Genomic DNA, 20,702 nt, shown 5'->3' on the forward strand with positions numbered 1-20,702 from the left:
AGGTGGCTAGAGTTGGTCTTCCATGCCAACTCACACTTTTGGTGGTAAATAACCCTTGTTTGTTGTGATTTAAAAAATAATAATAATAAATAAATAATAATTTTTCTTCACAGTCAAAGACGTCATGTACATCTGTCCATTCTCTGGGGTCATAAGGGGCACTTTAACCATCACTGACTTCAAGCTCTACTTTAAGAGTCTGACAAGGGTAAACTCTCTTCTGAAACTCTCTTCTGGGGTAAAAATGCTTATTTTCTTATTTACAGCTTCTAGCACCAACACACCAAACTATAGGAAACATAAACTAAATATTGTTTCCCCTCACGTTAGTGTCTAAGTCTAAAATTTATATAGCTTGAACATGCTGCAAAGTTGTCATAAGTAACAGTTTTTTTAGTAAATAGATTGAACCATTTGAAACTTTCAATGATCCTCCTTTAAATATACACTCCAGGACAAAAAAAAAAAAAAAAGATCTAAATGTTTTTGAAAGATGTAATCTTTGAGTAGACCTGTCACAATAATCAATATATCATCTTATCGCACAACAAATTGACATGACCTCAATCTTTTTTGGTGATGCTAAATTTATAGCCCATACATAAACTATTCTAGCAGCATTTTAGCTAACATCTCTATTACTATTGAATATGTTAGTGTCCATATGGTTAAAAAATACAGTAGTATTTACTATAAATGACTAATATATTTTCATCTGGGTGTTTGACAACTGAAAATAGATCTGGTACCAGTTATCGCAGCCTCTGTTACTTTTTTACCATGCACTTTTATTAGTATTTATTTAGGATAAGCGTTTTCACATTCTGATTCCAATGCGCAATTGTTCAATTGTTAAAGCTACGATAAATAAATGAAATAGTTTTAAGAATAAAATATGATATGTTTTTTGGAAGAGTGTACTTTCATTGAGATGAGATTATATTGTCATTCTGGCATTATATAATGATGGCTGGATTCTTAAAATGACACATATCATTTATCGCAGTATATTTTGATGCAATATATCGTCCAAAAAAAAAAATTGTGTGTGTGTGTGTGTGTGTGTATATATATATATATAATTTTACTTTACACCACTGATTGAATTAGTGCTTTAATTCCTTGGTGTTTTTCTAATTCTATTTAGAACAGATTGTTTGGTTACTGCAGCTGTTAATGTTGTTTTCTGTGTTTGAGATAGGATTCTCCATTTGTACTGGATGTTAATCTTGGAGCCGTAAGCAGACTGGAGTCTATCGCGGTTCAGAGTCACGGGGATGACACTCAAGGACTTGAGATAGTCTGCAAGGCAAAGAACAACTTTTCCATTCTTCAATGACTTCATTTAGTCTCCTTCACACACTTTTAAATATGAACTTTTTTTTTTCTTCCACAGGACTTGAGAACCCCACGGTTTGCATACAAGAAGGAGGGACAAAGCAATTTGGAAATGTTTAAAATATTGTCAAAGTATGCGTTCCCGCTTTCCCACAACTTGGTATGACATTTTGAAAATATCTGCAAGTAACAAACGTAACATACCAATGTTTCATACACTAGCTTCAGGCTTTTAGTATGTTTAATGATACAGACTCCCTATATTCCTTCAGCCTCTCTTTGCCTTTAAGTACAGAGAGACATTTCCAGAGGATGGATGGAAAATCTACGACCCAGTTGCTGAGTACAAGAGACAGGTAACAACTGTCATGCCCAGTGTTGGGGGTAATGCATTACACGTAACGCGAGTACCGTAATAATATTACTTTTTAAGTTCAATTCAATTCATCTTTATTTCTATAGCGCTTTTAAAATGTAGATTGTGTCAAAACAGCTTAACATAGAACATTATAGTAAATTAAAACAGTGTCAGTCCAATTTTAGGTCAGTTCAGTGTGGTTTAATTTTCCAAAAAAGTCCAAACACTGAAGAGCATATCCATCGATGCGCAGCTCCACAAGTCCCGAACCATGCAAGTGGCAAGGAACAAAGTTCACCAGTTGGTGAAAGTGAAGGAAAAAATTACCTCGAGAGAAACCAGGCTCAGCTAGGCACAACCATTTCTCTCCTGGCCAAACTTCTTGTGTAGAGCTGCAGTCTAGGCGAAAGCGCAGGAGGCTGCAGAAAGCTGGATGTCCATCGTGGAGAAGCTGCAGGTGGGAGAGGTCACCGGAGAGTGTACAGGCTGGCTCTTTAGGATCAATGCGAAGACTCGTCTGTCACTGGGAATCAGTCTCATGCTCCTCATTCCTCCATGATCACCACAGCCGCTGCTCAGGATACGACCTGGTCCAACCTTGGGAATAATAAAAAAGACTAACATAAACGCAGATACCGTTCAAATTATAATGTCTTTTGGGAAGTGTTCCCAGCTCAGGTTGCCCTAAATAATGCAGACTAACAATCCTTTAGAGGATTTAGATTTTTTAAAAGCATTTGTGTTTTATGTGTATGCTAATGCAAAGAGATGTGTCTTTAATCTAGTTTTAAACCAACAGAAGTGACTAGAAAGTAAAGCATTACTTTTAAAAATTTGAGTTACTTTTTGAATAATATAATGCGAGTTACTTTTTAGTTTAGTTAATTTTCTTTTTAAAAATAAATTGCTGAATTAAAATTAACATAGTCTCATTGAATCCTGCACTCAATAAGAGAATGCAGGAACAGACAGAAAGGAACATTTCTGCAATGGAAATATTCTCATTATTTTGAACACATGGAAGACCAGGAAAAGAGGATTATCTGAATGGACAGTAATTTTACTTTCAATTTTTATTAGAGATGACAGGAAAGCAATGTAAGAGCCCATATGCTGTATTTTTGCTCATTAAGACACCCAAGACACCTTAAAAATGTTAATATGTTGTACTTTGAAACTACATAACATCACTGCATTGTACAATGTGGCTTTTTTTGAACAAACATATTCAACAAAAACAGTGTATTGCTTAAGTCGGCTTCTTCTACATTCAAACACATTTATATGTTATATTTTGAACTGCAATAAGGGATGCAACAATTATAAATTTTAGTTGTTTGATTATAGTCTGAAGAATAATCATGGTTTCATGGTTATTATGCATTTATTAAATTAAAAAAACTACTAGTTTAGAAAATCACAAGAAGAGTGCTTATACTTTAAATTGTTGTATATTGCTGCTCAGTAACCAAATACAGCACAAAATAGTAATCAAAAACGAACAATATCCATTTCTCTCTTTGGACTTTGAAATAAATAAGAAAGTTTTTGATTTAAACAAGAGTGACAATATTACAATGAAAATAAATGTTAGAACAATAAATAAAAAAATAAAATATTGTATTTGTTTATTGTTAATTTAAGCTATATATTATCTAAAAATGTAAACGAACTGTTGTTATTATCTGCGTTTAAACACACATAATTATTTTAACAAATTTAATAAATAATTTGAGTAAAGAATTTAACGTATCTTGTGTTTACATTGCACTGAAAGCCACGCACAACTCTTACCACTACAGCTTGAGAATTTCTACTATGTGCGCCTGGAGGGTGCAAGTGCTTCGGTCCGCTTTCATGTCGCATGCGCACCGCTCCCAATATGCGCACGTCTCCATTGGAAATAATGAAATTGTGTGCTGAAAAGACGCAATATGTGAACGGCTTGCTGCTATAGTTAATCCAATGTGCATGCGTATTAGCCTCAGTGTAAGCTCTGAACTTTAAACTTGCACAGTTCGCATAACTTTGTTTAGTTGCAGCAGTTTTGTTCTGTGCATCAGAAATGCGACGTTAAAAAGCCTTTTCGGTTAATTAACCGTAATGAAGGCTGCACGGTGGTGCAGTGGGTAACATATTCGCCTCACATCAAGAAGGTCACTGGTTCGAACCTCGGCTGGGTCAGTTGGCGTTTCTGTGTGAAGTTTGCAAGTTCTCCTTGTGTTCACATGGGTTTCCTCCGAGTGCTCTGGTTTCCTCCACAGTCCAAAGACATGCAGTACAGGTGAAATGGGTAGGCTAAATTGTCCTTAGTGCATGTGTGTAAATGAGTGTGTATGGATGTTTCCCAGTGATAGATTGCAGCTGGAAGAGCATCCGCTGCGTAAAGCATGTGGTGGATAAGGGACTAATCCAAAAATGAAAATGAATGAATGAATGTATAACCATAAGGAATTAAAGTGAAACAGCTAATCATTGCATCCCTATTAATGATATCAGTGCATTGTACAAAAGACCTTTTCTACAAACATATCCAAATGTTTTCGGCTGCTCACGCCACTCGCTTAATGTCAGGTGACTCGCACTCTGCGCAGCCTTTAACTGCAGCTCTTGCTGTAATGAACAATTCAATGAATCTTTATTTCTATATCGCTTTTACAATGTAGATTGTAAAACAGACGCATGTCACTTCATATTCATGGCGACCGTGTGTCACGGTGACACTATTTAGAGGGCCGGAAACATTGCTTCGGGGGCCGGGTTCGACCCACTTGCTGTCAATTGAATAGAATAGCCCTGCTTTAAACCCTTATTGATCTGTTTATACGTCATGTATAGCTCAGAGGTCAGGAAGTTCTTTGAAGATAACATTATCCTACATTAATTTTTTTAATGTTTTTTTTTTAAAGGCAATTGAAGGTTATACAGTATGTTGTTAATTGCAGAGCTCCTCTATTTACAAAAAAATCCTGCAAGTTCTGAAAGAGATCAAGCCTCTGTCAGATCAGAAAAAAAGTCATGCAAAAGTAACTTTTGAGGAGTAGCTCACTATTGTAATGCATTATTTTCTAAAATAACTTTCCCCAACACTGGCTGCTTAATTTCAAAAGAATGTGTATCAGAATGGGTAATTATTGGGGTATATTGCTCTGATCTACTTTCATCAATGTTGTGGACGATGACAGGGTCTTCCGAACGAGAGCTGGATCATCAGTAAAGTTAACAGTGGTTATGAGGTGTGTGAAACATATCCTGCTCTGCTGGTCCTGCCTTCAAACGTCACAGAGGATGAACTGAAGAGAGTTGCAGCTTTTAGGGCCAAACGTCGTTTCCCTGTAAGATAATAATGCATTAATTTGGCTTTACAATTTAGTCTCCATTGCAAATGTTCTTTGACCAATTGAAACAATATCTGTAAATATTTAAACATTTTCATTTAACTGAATTAGTCTTAAACTTATTTTATTAAAGCAAGAGTTCTCATTTTCATAATTGAAAGTTATGTTAAGTCTTGTGATCTGCTTGTTATCAATTCTGACTTAATAACTCGCAATTCTTCGACTTAATAACTCAGAATTATGACTTTATAACTCGGACTTCTGACTTTAAAACTCGGAATTCTGACTTAACAACTTGGAATTCTGGCTTTAAATCTTGCAATTCCGACTTTTTAACTTGGAATTTTGACTTTATAACTTAGAATTGCAACTTTATAACACAGAATTGTGACTATAACTCAGAATTGAGACTTTATGACTCAGAATTCTGACTTAACTCGGAATTCTGACTTTATTGTTCAGGATTGTGATGTTATAATTCGGAATTCTGACTTTATATATATTTTTTTTACATTGCATTTCTTTTTAATTTATTTATTTAGTGGCGGGAATGGCCTTCCATAGTGAATTAAGCAGAATTTACCCATTTATTTAAGTCTAAAATATGAATTTGTTCTATTACTAAGGTCTTAAATGTTATGGTTTTCCCTTAGGTGCTTTCCTGGATTCATCCTGAGAGTCAGGCCGCTATTGTGCGTTGTGGTCAGCCACAGGTGGGTCCATCAGACCGCCGATGTAGGGAGGATGAACGGTACCTGCAAACAATACTTGATGCCAATGCTCAATCTCACAAGCTCTGCATTTTTGATGCTCGCCAAAGTACTGTGGCTGACACCAACAAAGTAAGAACTAAAGAAATATAAACCCATATAAAGCCCTGTTATTGATTTTGGCATGATTTCTTTGCCGTAAGGGATTCATAATCAACAAATGGGCGTCGTGACACAAGATTCAATTGTTTCTTTTAGTCTAATGTGGCATAGTTGAAGACAACCAATACCATGTGTGCTACGCCTCATGACAGAAAGTCTAGCATGTTTAATTTTTTCCCCAATCTTTACAAAGATTTCCGTCACATGGGTGACACTGAACAATAGGAGCATGTAATATCTCAGTTATATCCACGGGTGCTGTCGCTGAACTGTGGGTCAGGCAATCCAAAAATAGGCTGCATATTAAGGCTACTTATGGGTGAGTCTCGGGTGGAAAAGATCAATCATTGGTTATGCAAACTTTAACTACTTTCTCTAAAATATTAAAGTGTTTTAAGCAATTATATTTGACAGACTGGCACAAATATGCAGACACCTCCATTCTCACAGTGAGTTTCCGAGTTCTCACAACCTTAACCGAGTTTGCTCCTCTGAGGTAATCTGGGAACATAATCAGTGCTGCTAATACATTGTAAGCCTGTCTTGCTTATTAAAATTACTTAATTAAACTAATTAAATTGAAACTCACTGGCAGGATGATTTTGTCATTAAAAATGACAACTGAAAAAATGTAAAGTATAAAATAAGTTTCACTTAAACTTTCACTGAAATTTTATTAGATTATAAAAAACATATCATTTTGTGTTATGGTTCTTGTATAGCGGACTAGTTTTGAAGCATGTCACCTTAGATGTGCACCTTAGAAGGGGACACAAAACTGTCAGTGGGTGCCGTCTTTCGGATGAGACGTTAAACAGAGGTCCTGACTCTCTGTGGTCATTAAAAATCCCATGGCACTTCTCGTGAAAGAGCAGGGGTGTAACCCCGGTTTCCTGACCAAAGTCCCTCTATCGGCCCTTATGATCATGGCCTCCCAATCATCCCCTTCCACCAAATTGGCTCTATCACTTTTTCTCCACTCCACCAATAGCTGGTGTGCGGTGAGCGCACTGGCACCGTTATCCTGTGGCTGCCGTCGCATCATCCAACTGGATGCTGCACACTGGTGGTGGTGTGGAGAGACCCCCTCATGGTTGTGAAGCGCTTTGGGTGTATGGCCATACACAGTAAATGCGCTATATAAATACACATTACATTACATTACATTACATATTTTTTCGAATACCCTTAAGTAATGTAGCTTAGTTTTCAGCAAGTATGAGTGTATATTGAGATTGACATAAGATTAAAAAAAATCTCATAAAATTAATAAAATACAAAATATTGGGTCCCACTTTATATTAACTGTCCTTAACTACAATGTACTTACATCAAAAAATAAATACAATGTACTTACAGTGTTTATAATGTATTTGAGAACACTTGTGGTGCTTTTGAGTTGGGATAGAGGTTGGGTTATGGACAGGTTTGGTGGTATGGGTAGGTTTAAGGGTGGGTTAAGGTGTAAGGGATGGTCAACAGTGTATTTACAAATGTAAATACAAAAGTTAATTAAAGATGTAATTACATACATGTATTTAATCAAGCATAAGTACAATGTAAATACATGTATTTACACAATAAGTACATTGTAACAAACTATTAATTCCTGTGTAAGTACATATTAGTTAAGGCCACTTAATATAAAGTGGGACCAAATATTGTTATAGCTTCACTTATGACTGCTTTGGGTAATAACGCCCATCGTAGAAATTATGGGATGACTGATTGTGAAGGAACGTGTAGTCTGGCACATTTGTTACCCACAAAGTCAAGATTTTATCAAGACAAAATCGCATAAACTGACATAGTGACTTTTGTAACCGACAATAAAAATCATATGATCTCACCGGGGTTTTATGCCTATTTCAGACTGCGTGATTTTAGCCCCGATTTTGGCTCGCCGACAGATTTTGAGAAATCGCCGACAAATGCCTGAAATCACAGGCAAATTGCTGCTCGTGCACGTGAGTGACAATCACACAGTATGAACTATCAAAGACGCCATCTGAGAGAATCGCCGATGAGTCGCCGATGCCTGTGAGATATTTGGCATGCTAAATATCTGGAGCTGTCGGCGATTCAAATCATGCCGTGTGAATTGAGTTTTGACTGAAAATAACATCAGCCATCGCCTACAGCCTACATCGCCTACGCCTACAGCGTGTGTGTATACCTGCTGCAGGCCAGCGGGAGGCTGGGGGAGAAGTTAAAAGCGCTCTTTTTTTCGGTTTATTTGGACCCACGAAATGGAGGAAAAACTAGTGGAGGTTTGACAGGACTCAGGAGCAACCGTGTCTGTTTGACGTTTCATACAGAAAGAAATTAGTTTATTATCAACGTTGAGGGGAAATGGCTAATTCCCTTTAAACCCAGGTGAGCAAACATGTACATGTTCTACCCCATCAAAGGCTTCTTTCTCATTATGTAGTTAATAACAAAAGATATACTACGTGTTTTTGGCTGTGAATTGTAGTTTAGACGAAGTTGTCGGCGATTCCTACCCCTCGTTTTGCGCGTGTACTTAAGGGGTTGGGGTGTCCCAATTTTGCTATCTATGATACCTTACATAATAACTCCTTTATAGCAGTCCCACAACTCGATGCTACTTGAATACTCTGTCAGAAATGTCTAGTGGCTGGGAATGAGCTTTTTACAGTGTCTGCTATAATGTTAATGTTGTTTTTTGTGTGTGTGTGTGTGTTTACATATAGGAATATGGCCAGGGTGTAAATACATTGTGCAGTTACAATCTTATTGCCACATTAGATCGTTATGATAACATGATATACGTCTCAGTGACTTCCTGAAGATAAATGCCAAAAAATAACCCAACTGGAATAACTACAGCAGTCACTATGGTCTGATCTCATATGAAGCAAGAGATCGCGATGACATATGATGACGTGTGCAGGTGCTGCAATGGAAATTTCTTAGGGGTAAGAAATTTCTTAGGGGTAAATTAAATTTCTTAGGGGTAAATTTTGAAACCCTTCCTCTTCACACTTGATTTCAAGGGCCAAGGGGATGATATACTAAAATAGAATTGGGATTGGGCCTAATTTAAAATGCGCTGATTGAAACATGTTTTTATTTGAAATTATAGCAACATGTATGATGATTCAAGAACTATTTATCAATTAGAGAAATGTCTATGCAGTGTTTCCTCTAGGGTTTTTTTCCAGCTGTGGCGGCAGGCCTTTTTACACAGATCTACCAACTACCTGTGGCGTTCTTTCAATAACAAATGTCATGAGCGCAGTATTATAAGTCAAGATCGCATTTATGTAATAGCCTACGAGCATGTGAATCTCTTTGCTTGCGTGCCGATTTCTTCTGCTCGTGCACAAAACGCACAAAACCCATGCATCACGCAGCTGTCAGTCAGTCAGCATGTAACCTGAAAGGGTTAAACAAATAGCGCACAGCACTACTTCGGTTACGCTGTTATAATTCAATTACCTTTTAATATGTTTTGGTGCAATTATTACCTGTTATTAAAAAAAAAAAAAAAAAAAAACTATTCATTCTAAAATAATAATTTTACTTACTCATTATAAGTGCACTTTAATTACCCAGATGATGCACTTATTCAACCGTTAAAAACAATTGTGGAATGTTGGACACTTTACGCACACTATGGTTGCTGCTTTGAAGGGGCGGAGGTGGTGTTGGATTAATTTATGTATTTTGGCTTGTGAAAGCAAAATTCTCCTACAAGTATTTACCACATCTTGATGGTAAATGCGGTTACACTCATGGCAGGTATTAATTGGTAGTTTGGTCATTTATTTCAGTAATTTGGCAACCGTCAAACGTCATCTGGGACATGGTTTAAATTTCCGCTTAGTAAAAATGGCATCAACGTCAGTGCCTAAAATATATACTAAACTCCAAAGTGTACAAGGACCACAGACTATAGCTGCATCCCAAATGGCACACTATGCACTTACACCTTCAACAGCATAGTAACTATGCTGATGAGTGTATAAGTGCAAAGTGTGCCATTTGGGATGCAGCTATAGTCTGTGGTCCTTGTTACCTTTTGGGATTTCTGTCACATTGCTCAGCTCTGAACAAAATCTGCAGACTAACTTTGATTTTTGTCACCTAGTATCCCAATATTTTTCGTTGTAAATGTGTGCATGGATCATAGCTGTTTTGAAAACTGGTGTTTGCTTTCTGGCTGGTCAATACATGGTCATTCAACAAGCCAACTACTGTACCAGATTTTTTAGCGTTTACTTCTTCTTTTTTTATTTTTTTTATTTTATAGGCCAAAGATGGAGGATATGAGAATGAGAGTTTCTACATCAATGTGGAGCTGAACTTTCTGGAAATACCCAACATACATGTGATGAGAGAATCCTTAAGGAAACTCAAGGAGGTGGTGTATCCTGCCATTGACCAACAACACTGGTTCTCAAATGTGGATGCCACTCACTGGCTAGAATACGTCAGGGTGAGAATTTGGATTGTGTCAGTACACCATATTAGTTTTGTAGCATGATTGAAATCATACTTTATCAAATGGTCATCATTATATTAGAAGTATGTTTGTTTAAGTCTACAAGCTGAGTCTGTAGCATGTTAAGAGTTAGTTATTAGTGACTTAATGTCAACATTTGGGGCCATGCTATAATTTAAGAAGAAGTTATTAATTTTAATAATAATAAAAAATTATCAAGAAAACAGAGTAATTTACAAGAAGTTCATAAGCTTGTTGCCAAGAGATATTTTTGAGTTTTCCAATAATTTTAATTTTAACAAGAAAATACTTTGAGGGATCAAGCATAGGATCTGGCATTATTTGTATTGCGACTGTGGGTGAAAACTCAAAACAAGATATTATATTCAATATTTTGAAGAAATATGAAACCCTGTAACCACTGACTCCACAAATACTATGAAAATCAGTAGTTGCAGGTTTGCAGATTTCTTCAAAATATCATCTATTCTGTTCAACAGAGTTCATCAAGATCGCTAAAACTAAACTGTAAAAATACTTTGAAAGCAAATTACACCTGAGAGAGATGACTCCAAGTTTAAATATTAGAATGTCTCAAAGGAATGTGGCATAGGGGGATAACTGGGAATAGAACACAGCCTTGGAACTATGTTTCTAACTACTGCTCCAGAGGTGTAGTTGCAAGTGTACAAGTTTGCGATGCAGTTTGCCAATGTTTATTGAAACAAGGGATTTGGGAAACGCCAAATCAATGAACTATGTTTGTAACGACGGAACTTGGGACCTTAGTTGGCTAACAATGGTTTTTGGAAACGCACCCCAGATTAGAAATAAGTAAAGGGTGAGTAAATTATGACAATTTTCATGTTTGGGTGAACTATCCCTTTAATTGCTGTCTTTATTTTTGTCAATTTCCATCACATCATACAGAAACCTAGGTTCCCATTGGAGTATGAAATTTTAGTAAAATTCTTAGTCGTGTTAAACATGCTTATGACCAATCAGTCTATTCATTGGCATCAATTCAGGGAACTCAAAATAAAATAAAATCCAAATACAAAATGCTAATCAAATATTTCATTTAAAAATAATTTTTCATTATGTATTTATACTTGCATTTAAGATAAATGTGCAGAACTATTCAAATTTTTGTCTTTCTAACATTTAAGTTGCTTAATTAATGATTTAATGTGGTATATTATGTAATTTATTTAAAGGGTTAGTTCACCCAAAAATGAAAATTCTGTCAATGATTACTCACCCTTATGTTGTTCCAAACCCTTTGCGGAACACAAATTAAAATATTTTTGATCAAATCCAAGAGCTGTATGACCCTGCATAGACCACAATGGTCCAGAATAAAATGCTATGAAACAGTGAAAATGTTTGCATCGACATCAGCATCAAATTTTTTGCCTTAATCTAATTAAGACAATAATATGAATAAGGTGTTTACATGAGTTTCCACAATTCCTCCAGAGTTTTATGTAATTTTGGGTGTTACACTTAAAATTTTTCAACTTTAACTGCTGATTGGCACTTTCACTTTTATTCAGGAATATTGCGCACATGTCCCTGTAACAAACGAGATATTGGATGCGTGTATGAACTGCTGGAAGAGTGTTGTTTTAATAGAATTTGATACCGCATGCCGAAAGGGGAAAAAATCTCTGCATTTCATGATGTGGTTGTCTTTGGTCCTTCACGGACTCATTAGGTGCTGAGAACAGTGTCAAACAGTGTTGTGTTTATGTGTGTGTGCGTGCGTGCGTGCGGATTATCCTGTGGCAAAATGCGCTGAAAATCCTACACGATGGTAATAGTTTAATAGAGATGTTTACATGTCTGCACTGCACTTAAGTAATGCAATTAAAATCTGCATACTCCACATGTCAACTCCTAGTCAACTTTAGTGGTTCAAACTGAATATTGTTGGAAAATTGCTCTATAATTCCATGCATGTTCAATACAAACTCAGGAGGCGGAGATCAATTTCAAAAGTAGTAGTAATTTATTAGGCACAAATGAATAATTAATAGGGCCCTGGGTTGCACAAATATGTCCTATTGGTTATACAATGCTACCCAAGAGAACACGAGGCACTCTGCATGTGCTTCCTTGGGACTAAAGACCCATTTTATAATCACAAAGAAGGCGGGTTGTCTCCCTGTCAGCTTTTCTGCACCGTCTGTGCTTCCCTTTTTCTGCACAGAGGAACCGAAGAGTTAAATGCACAAGCTTTGAGGCCTCCATAGGCCCTAATATGTTTTCATAAATGGTTACTAAGGAAATCAGAAGTGAGAGATACACTCTATTTTTGTTGTTTCTGCTGCACCTTTCTTGTCCAAGATAGCTCCTTCTGCAAAATGCTTCATAAGTATGCAAAACACATCTCACTCCAAATAGTTTTTGTTAAAAATATAATTTAGCAGAGCATACAAAATATTTCCAATATAGAGTGAAAAATGACTGTAATGCAAATGGTTTAACATATCTTTAGCACACACAACATACAGTTAAAGTCAGAGTTATTAGCCCCCTTTGAATAGTTTTTTCTTTTTTAAATATTTCCCAAATTATGTTTAACAGTGCAAGGAAATTTCCACAGTATGTCTGACAATATTTTTTCTTTTAGAGAAAGTGTTATTTTTTGTTTTATTTTGGCTAGAATATAAGCAGTTTTAATTTTTTTAAAAAACATTTTAAAGTCAAAATTATTAGCCCCTTTAAGCTATATTTTTTTCGATAGTTAACAAAACAAACCATCTTAACTTGTTTAATTACCCTAACCTGCCCAGTAAACCTAATTAACCTAGTTAAGCCTTTAAATGTCACTTTAAGCAGTATTGAAGTGTCTTAAAAAAATATCTAGTATACATTATTTACTGCCATCATGGCAAAGATAAAATAAATCAGTTATTAGAAATGAGTTATTAAAACTATTATGTTTGGAATTGTGTTGAAAATAATCTTCTCTCCATTAAACAGAAATTGGGGGAAAGAATGAAAAGGGTTTAATAATTCTGACTTCAACTGTATTTGTAATAATGAATAAAGGATATCACTAATGAGAAATAAAAGTATGAATTCTATTTCCTTACAATATTATGAAGCTACAACAATAATTTTGTACATACATACTTCTCAGTGTCTGTACAGGCCAGTGTTTCCCAACCACGTTCTTGGAGGCCCACCTACACTGCAATTTTTGGATGTCTCGTTTATCTGTCACACCCATTACAGGCCTTTCCAGGGTGTCCGTGGTGTTGTGAAAGGTAGTAAATGAAATTAGCCAAAATTAAGGGCATTAAAAATACGGTTATAATAATAATAAAAATAATTAATTATTAAATAGTTAATAGTTAATTTTGACATAAAATAAATTAAATATATAAAAGAATTATCTAATATTTTGGATTTTCTTTCTTCTTTTTTGTGTGTTTGGGTGGGTTTTGGACAGCTTTTAATCTGGAATAAGTCCACTATATTTGGCAACACTAGTGGTAGCTTGGCAACAGAGCAGCGACATCAACACACAGAATCTATCGGCACAGTTCAGCACAGGTTCATTTCAGGCCGAGAACAGTTTGTAATCGTGCTGCGTAATTCCAGGCTCAGTGGAGAAACAACAATAACTTCACCGAATTGTTCTCAGAAGAGCAGCTATTGACATTGATGACATATATAATTAAAATCTATGGACAAAGTCCCATTGTGACATTTTGATTAATCCCTCTGCTTTACTTAAATGGATATGTTATCTGCAATATGTAATTCTATTTGGAAAGATATTTATACCACTACAGTTGCAGCTCTAAGTCGTGCTGGTATTATTATTACTTTTTTGAAGGTATTAAAAGGTATTAAATTCAACTTAAGAAGTTCTGCTTTCAGTCTCTATTAATGAGCTGATGATCGAAATCAGGTGTTTGGTTAAGGAGATATGGAAAATGTGCACAGCTGGTTGTCCTCCAGCAACATGGTTGAGAAACACTGGTAAAGGGAATGTGTTAATAATCACAGTGCACTGATGTACCGTGGATGCCAGTGCTCAAATTCCTCAGAAAGGACAGACGCATCCGATGTATATGTCTGCAGTGCAACATGCATAAAGAGCACAGCGCAGTTCAACACACATGTCTATGTGCCCGAGAATAAACTGTTAAATACATTTGTGTTTGTGTGTATGTGTGCACAAAAGGATTCTCATAACCTGGTCATATTCTGATTGAACCACTGAAGGCATGTGCTCAGTTTTGAGAATATGTTTTGGTATTTTTCTGGACTTTGAACAACTTTGCAGCTTGGAGGATAAGGAAGTTCTCAGATTTAATCTAAAATGTCTTCATTTATAGTCTCACAATGAATAAAGGTCTCTGGTTAAACAACATGAGGGAGAGTAATAAATAGCAAAAAAAATAATACAATTATGTATAATTTTTCAAAATTATGATTAGCAAAAGCCCACAAAATTTAACTAATAAAATATTTCCAAATCAACAACACTTACAAATATTCAAGTTATTTTCTTTTTTAGCTCTTGCTAGCTGGTGCTGTTCGGATTGCCGACCGAATCGAGTCAGGGAAGACATCAGTGGTGGTCCACTGCAGTGATGGCTGGGACCGCACAGCTCAGCTCACCTCTCTGGCTATGCTCATGCTAGACGCACACTACCGATCGCTTAAAGGCTTCCAGGTGCTGTTGGAGAAGGAGTGGCTGAGCTTCGGGCACCGATTTGCTTCGGTCAGTATCATCCTGCATTTATATGAAAAAAAAAATCTACAGTGTCACAGGATTAAATTTTCTTTCTGTCTTTACGTCTGTTAGCGTGTGGGACATGGAGATGGGAATCATGCAAACTCTGAGCGCTCGCCTCTGTTTGTTCAGTTTATAGATTGTGTCTGGCAAATGACCCGGCAGGTGAGGAAAAACTCTGACAATGCATACAATTAAATATATAGTATGATGGCACTATTATATGATCACTTTAAAGGTTTTACTAGATCTTTCTCTTTTGTTCTTTCCATAGTTTCCTTCTGCATTTGAGTTCAATGAGCTATTTCTCATCACGGTACTCGATCACCTATTCAGTTGCCTGTTTGGGACATTTCTTTACAACAGTGAGCAAGAACGGGTTTCAAAGGCAAGAGCAGATGCATTTATTGTTTTGAGATAATGTTACTTGGTTTTAAATAGGGGTATGATATTCTACTACTAACCTTAATTATCTAATCTGATACTAGCCTTTATCACAGATTGGCAGATGGGACAGATCAAAATGGTATACTGCTATGTTATTTCTGTTTAACAAACAATATCATCTTTCTTTTAAGTATCAAAATTATTATAAATATTTGTATTGTAGGACTTCTAAAGACATTCTGTAATTTATTTGAGGTGCATAAAAATTACTAAATAAAAAATGTTACATTTAAGTTCATGGAAAAACTAGAGCCAAATTCATGGTTCTATTTTAACGATCTAGGCGCAAAGTCTAAAGAGCAAAAGCATTAAGGCTGTGTCCGAATCCACTTTTGCTATTTTAAGGATGGATAAATATGGTCTGCGCCATGGTGCATAGTCTAACAGGGTTGTGCTTCTTTTCTTAATGAGTTATTATGGGTGTGTTTTGAGAATAAACCAATCAGTCTCATCTCCCATTCCCTTTAAGAGTCAGTTGAGTCGTGCCATGGTGCATTTGCTATTTACATGGCAGACTTGAGTGGAAAACTCAAGGCTTCATTAGCGAGAAACCAGTTAAACATGCCACCTTCAGTATGAGGATAAAGAACGAGCCTCCTTCAGTTGGTCTTTACTTTCTCTTTCTCTCTTTCGTTGATAAGGAAACTGTGTTGTAAGCACAGACATCCATTAGCCTACATAATTATCTAACGCGGCGAAGCAGTGGCGCAGTAGGTAGTGCTGTCGCCTCACAGGAAGAAGGTCGCTGGTTCGAGCCTCGGCTCAGTTGCTGTTTCTGCTGTTTCAGAGTTTGCATGTTCTCCTTGTGTTCGCCTGGTTTTCAACCACAGTCCAAAGACGAGTGGTACAGGTGACTTGGGTAGGCTAAATTATCCGTAGTGTATGAGTGTTTGTGTAGATGTTTCCCATAGATGGGTTGTGGCTGGAAGGGCATCCGCTGCATAAAAACTTGCTGGATAAGTTGGTGGTTCATTCCACTGTGGTGATCCTGGATTAATAAAGGGACTAAGCTGACAAGAAAATGAATGAATGAATAAATTAACTATCGCGCTCTACGCTGGACTTTAAACCTGCTTTCAACTTTCAGTTCCTCAAAATAATAATGCGCTTTAACACACCTCTTTTCTAGACCAAACACCTATAAGTCCACAAAATTTCACTAATGGATTTTTATTTTTATTTATTATTTTTTTTATTTTATTTTAATTTTATTTTATTTGCTATTTAAACAAAGTGGCGAATAATAGGAAAAATAAGGCTGCGTTAGTCTGAAAATAGCAACACGTCAGGGCAAACACGTTATGCGCCTTATTGCGCCGGGTGTATGATAGGGCCCTCAGTTTCCGGGTAAAATGTTCTCTTTGATGCTAAAAGAGGCTTCAAACAATCTGTACAAAAGTCTCTTTAATGGTGGTTCTAAATGATGTGGTGCGTCTGCAGTGAATTCACAAAATTATTAAAAGTTATAACGAACTGTTCTTATGTATGAAGATGAAACTTATAGTTTTGAAAATGAATATTTTTATACATTTCTCAGTGAATATTTACAATATGTTTTGATGCATTTAAACAAAACAGTTTTATTAAACATATATATTGATTAAAATAAATTGTTGATCACCTAATGACTTTAGGCATAGAAAAATAGTACATTTAAATTAATTTAACCCCTTGACTGCCCCTCTACCAAACGGTTGACCATGTTTTTACTGTTTTAAATAATGACTGTGAAAATCATTTAAAAAATGACTGTTTCAAATAAGGGCTTAAGGCTGATTTATACTTCTGCGTCAAACACCGGCGTAAGCTACGGCGCTGACGCATAGCCCTTCGCCATGGCCATCGGCGTCGCTGATGTGCACCTCTCAAAAAATGTAACTACATGTCGCAACGACGCGTAGCGCAAGCTCTGTGATTGATCGGCTTGGTATCGCTGACGAGTCTGGGCGGGACCGAGAGCCACGTGAATGGTGCGAGCCTGATGGAGCGATTGTCTACAAGTGTGGAGTCCCTTGAAGGAGCTCCGGATGGAAAGTTTTGTTTTGTGTTTACCTCATAGTAAAAGTTGTTGCACGTCCGCCGGTTCCTGCCCTTAAAATGAGCGAGTTTGAGCCACTTGTACATCCCGGAGATGTTTAGGAAAACAAAACAGCAGCGAAGAAACTCGACACAGAGGAACATTTACACCTCACTGCCAACTAGCGTTTTGGAAGTGTTAATGCTGACCAACAGAGACAGCGCGCAGAAGTATAAATGCACAGCTACGCGCGTTGCATGCGCCGTGGGTTACGACGGTCACTTGACGCAGAAGTATAAACCAGGCTTAACTCGCACAGCACTGTTGATTTACAAAAACAATCAAGTGAACATTAACATTAACCATGTTAATCTATTTTCAAAACTACTCTTGATGTCTGACACAGATAATACTATTGTATATTATCTATATTGGACATCAAAAATGGTTTTGCGTTCTTTTGAAATAATTCTGTCATGATTATTAACCATCATGGTATTCTATCATGCTTTTTCAGGAGGTTTACAACAAGACTGTGTCTTTGTGGTCATATGTGAACAGCCAGATTGAGGAATTTACCAACCCACTGTATGTGAACTACGAGCACCACGTTTTATATCCAATTGCCAGTCTTAGACATCTAGAGCTTTGGGTCAGTTATTATGTGCGCTGGAACCCTCGCATGAGGCCACAGGTGAGAAGGGATTTTTGTATGTTTTATGACCTTTTTTATTATTATTATTATTTCATGGAAATGTGGCGTTTGGGAAACCTCTTTGAAAAGTATCATTATTGCACACCACTTATTAAGTAAAATTACTCGCGTTTAAATACAACCAGATACTTCACACTTTAAAACAATCCAGTAACTTAATTTTAATTTGGTGAAATTTCCATTTAAAATGAAAGTTAGAATGTGTTTAAAATGTATGCATAGATATATTTGTTCTTATATTCAAGAATAAATAACATTTTTAAAAGTATTTTACATTTTTATTTTAAAAACTTTTAACAAGAGTTTTGTATGTTTGTCAGGTTCCTATACATCAGAGTTTAAAGGAGTTGTTGGTCCTAAAGTCAGAGCTGCAGAAAAGAGTGGAGGATCTAAAACAAGATGCAGCTTCATCAAATTCTCTTTCCTCCTCAGAGCATGAAGGCATGCCCATGCAAACTACTGTCTGAGTGTGTCTCATTTGGTAAACTTTGTAGTCGTAAATGATATTTGCTCCCATCTCTGTTGTCACATTCGGATAATAACAATGTTTACATATAATACAATTCTAGTGTAATGCTTGGAAAATAACCACATTGTGGTCATTGATGCCCCCTATAGGAACTACTGGCAGTGCGTTCACTCACAACACTCTTTCCAATAAATCTTTTAATCATGCCAAATATGAAAACTGTTAATAGATTTGCTTTGTTCTAGTGAAACATATTTGTTAGACACACCACCTTCAGACGAAATGTAAATAATTTAAATGTATTTAAATTATATTTGTCTAATGCATGCACTTTTATATTGTTTTTGTTATACACATTTTATAGCATTATTTAATTTTTTATAAAAAAAATTAAACACATTTGAGTAACTTTTCATATTAATATATGTACACATGATTGTGTTGAACAAATAAATAAAACATTTGCAGTTCCATTTCATCTGTATGTCTGTAGCGCTTTTTTACAATGTACATTGTGTCAAAGCAGGTTAATGTAGATGAAGTTCTGCGAAATTAATTCTACAACAGTTTCAAACTTCACTGAAAAACCTCGAGAGAAACCAGGCAGCCCAATTTCTCCTTGTTCGACTCCAAACATCTTGATTTGCAATTTGGTCACCGGAATTTATTATTATTATTATCATACGGTCATGGAATACCTAGAAAAGTCATGGAATTTTGACATGGCATTTTCCAGGCCTTAAACTTATGAATAAACATAAAAAGCTTCTTATAAATTAGCTTCTTATAAAAAAAAGATATATATATATATATATATATATATATATATATATATATATATATATATATATATATATATATATATAGCCTATTTTTACATTTAAAAGTAATAATTTAACAGTAATACATTTAAAAATGTTTGTTTAATATGGGTTGTATACTAGTATTCCACTATTTTACATAGACGGGCATAACCTTTGAGTTCTGAATAAGCCAAAAAGGCACAACCCACCTGTTTACTGTAGTAAAAAACACTTTCTATGTTCCAGTGCATTTTTTGTTTCCATGTATTAAATAAATAAACTGACACTCTTCTAATTAAACGACCTCTATCTATCTATCTATCTATCTATCTATCTATCTATCTATCTATCTATCTATCTAATCTACACACACATTCATTCATTCATTTTCTTGTCAGCTTAGTCCTTTTATTAAAAAAGGGGTCGCCACAGTGGAATGAACCGCCAACTTATCCAGCAAGTTTTTACGCAGCGGATGCCCTTCCAGCCGCAACCCATCTCTGGGAAACATCCACACACACACTCATACACTTCGGACAATTTAGCTTACCCAATTCACCTGTACCACATGTCTTTGGACTGTGGGGGAGACCGGAGCATCCGGAGGAAACTCACGCGAAGGCAGCTGGGAGAACATGCAAACTCCACTGAAACGCTAACTGAGCCGAGGATCGAACCAGCGACTCAGCGACCTTCTTGCTGTGAGGCCACAGCACTACCTACTGCGCCACTGCCTTTTAATTTTTTGTTTTAAATGCGAAGCTTTTTTAATTTGACCAAATGATGTGGTCTTCACCCATATCATAAATTTTAACTACCCATTAATAACATTTATCATGTTTTTTAAAACAACAAATCGAATAACCAATGTCACGGTACTTTACATCTATTTAATTCATTTTATATTTTACTTTATCCACATTTTTATTAGTCCATTGAGGTACAGTCTGAACTTTATTTCTGAAGATTTTAATTAAATAACCGTTTTTAGACCATCCTAAACATGCTACATTCTTTCTACTTCCTATGCAGCAAACGTACAGCATGCACTTTGTTTCGTGTACAGTTCACGCTCGCACGTGCTTTGCCACAGAGCTTTTTTCTGTTTTGACAGCAATTCC

General features: G+C 36.1%; 1 protein-coding gene across 12 annotated transcripts in view; it reads left to right on the forward strand.

The window, feature by feature from the left end:
* The window catches only part of mtmr1b (myotubularin related protein 1b), a 38,630-nt gene extending 19,374 nt beyond the window's left edge, over nt 1-19,256 (forward strand). For 3 of the 12 annotated variants that reach the window (XM_073934516.1, XM_073934517.1, XM_073934522.1), the window contains 12 exons: nt 114-238; nt 1,202-1,309; nt 1,397-1,498; nt 1,611-1,694; nt 4,882-5,031; nt 5,688-5,876; nt 10,183-10,368; nt 14,912-15,118; nt 15,203-15,295; nt 15,405-15,518; nt 18,112-18,288; nt 18,630-19,256. In XM_073934516.1, the coding sequence (XP_073790617.1) occupies nt 114-238; nt 1,202-1,309; nt 1,397-1,498; nt 1,611-1,694; nt 4,882-5,031; nt 5,688-5,876; nt 10,183-10,368; nt 14,912-15,118; nt 15,203-15,295; nt 15,405-15,518; nt 18,112-18,288; nt 18,630-18,776 (1,682 nt within the window). In that variant the 3' untranslated portion in view covers nt 18,777-19,256. 12 annotated transcript variants of the gene reach the window in all.
* The last annotated feature ends 1,446 nt before the right edge of the window (nt 19,257-20,702 follow it).

Source organism: Danio rerio, chromosome 21 (genome assembly GCF_049306965.1).
Source record: "Danio rerio strain Tuebingen ecotype United States chromosome 21, GRCz12tu, whole genome shotgun sequence".
In the NCBI taxonomy this organism is placed as follows: domain Eukaryota; kingdom Metazoa; phylum Chordata; class Actinopteri; order Cypriniformes; family Danionidae; genus Danio; species Danio rerio.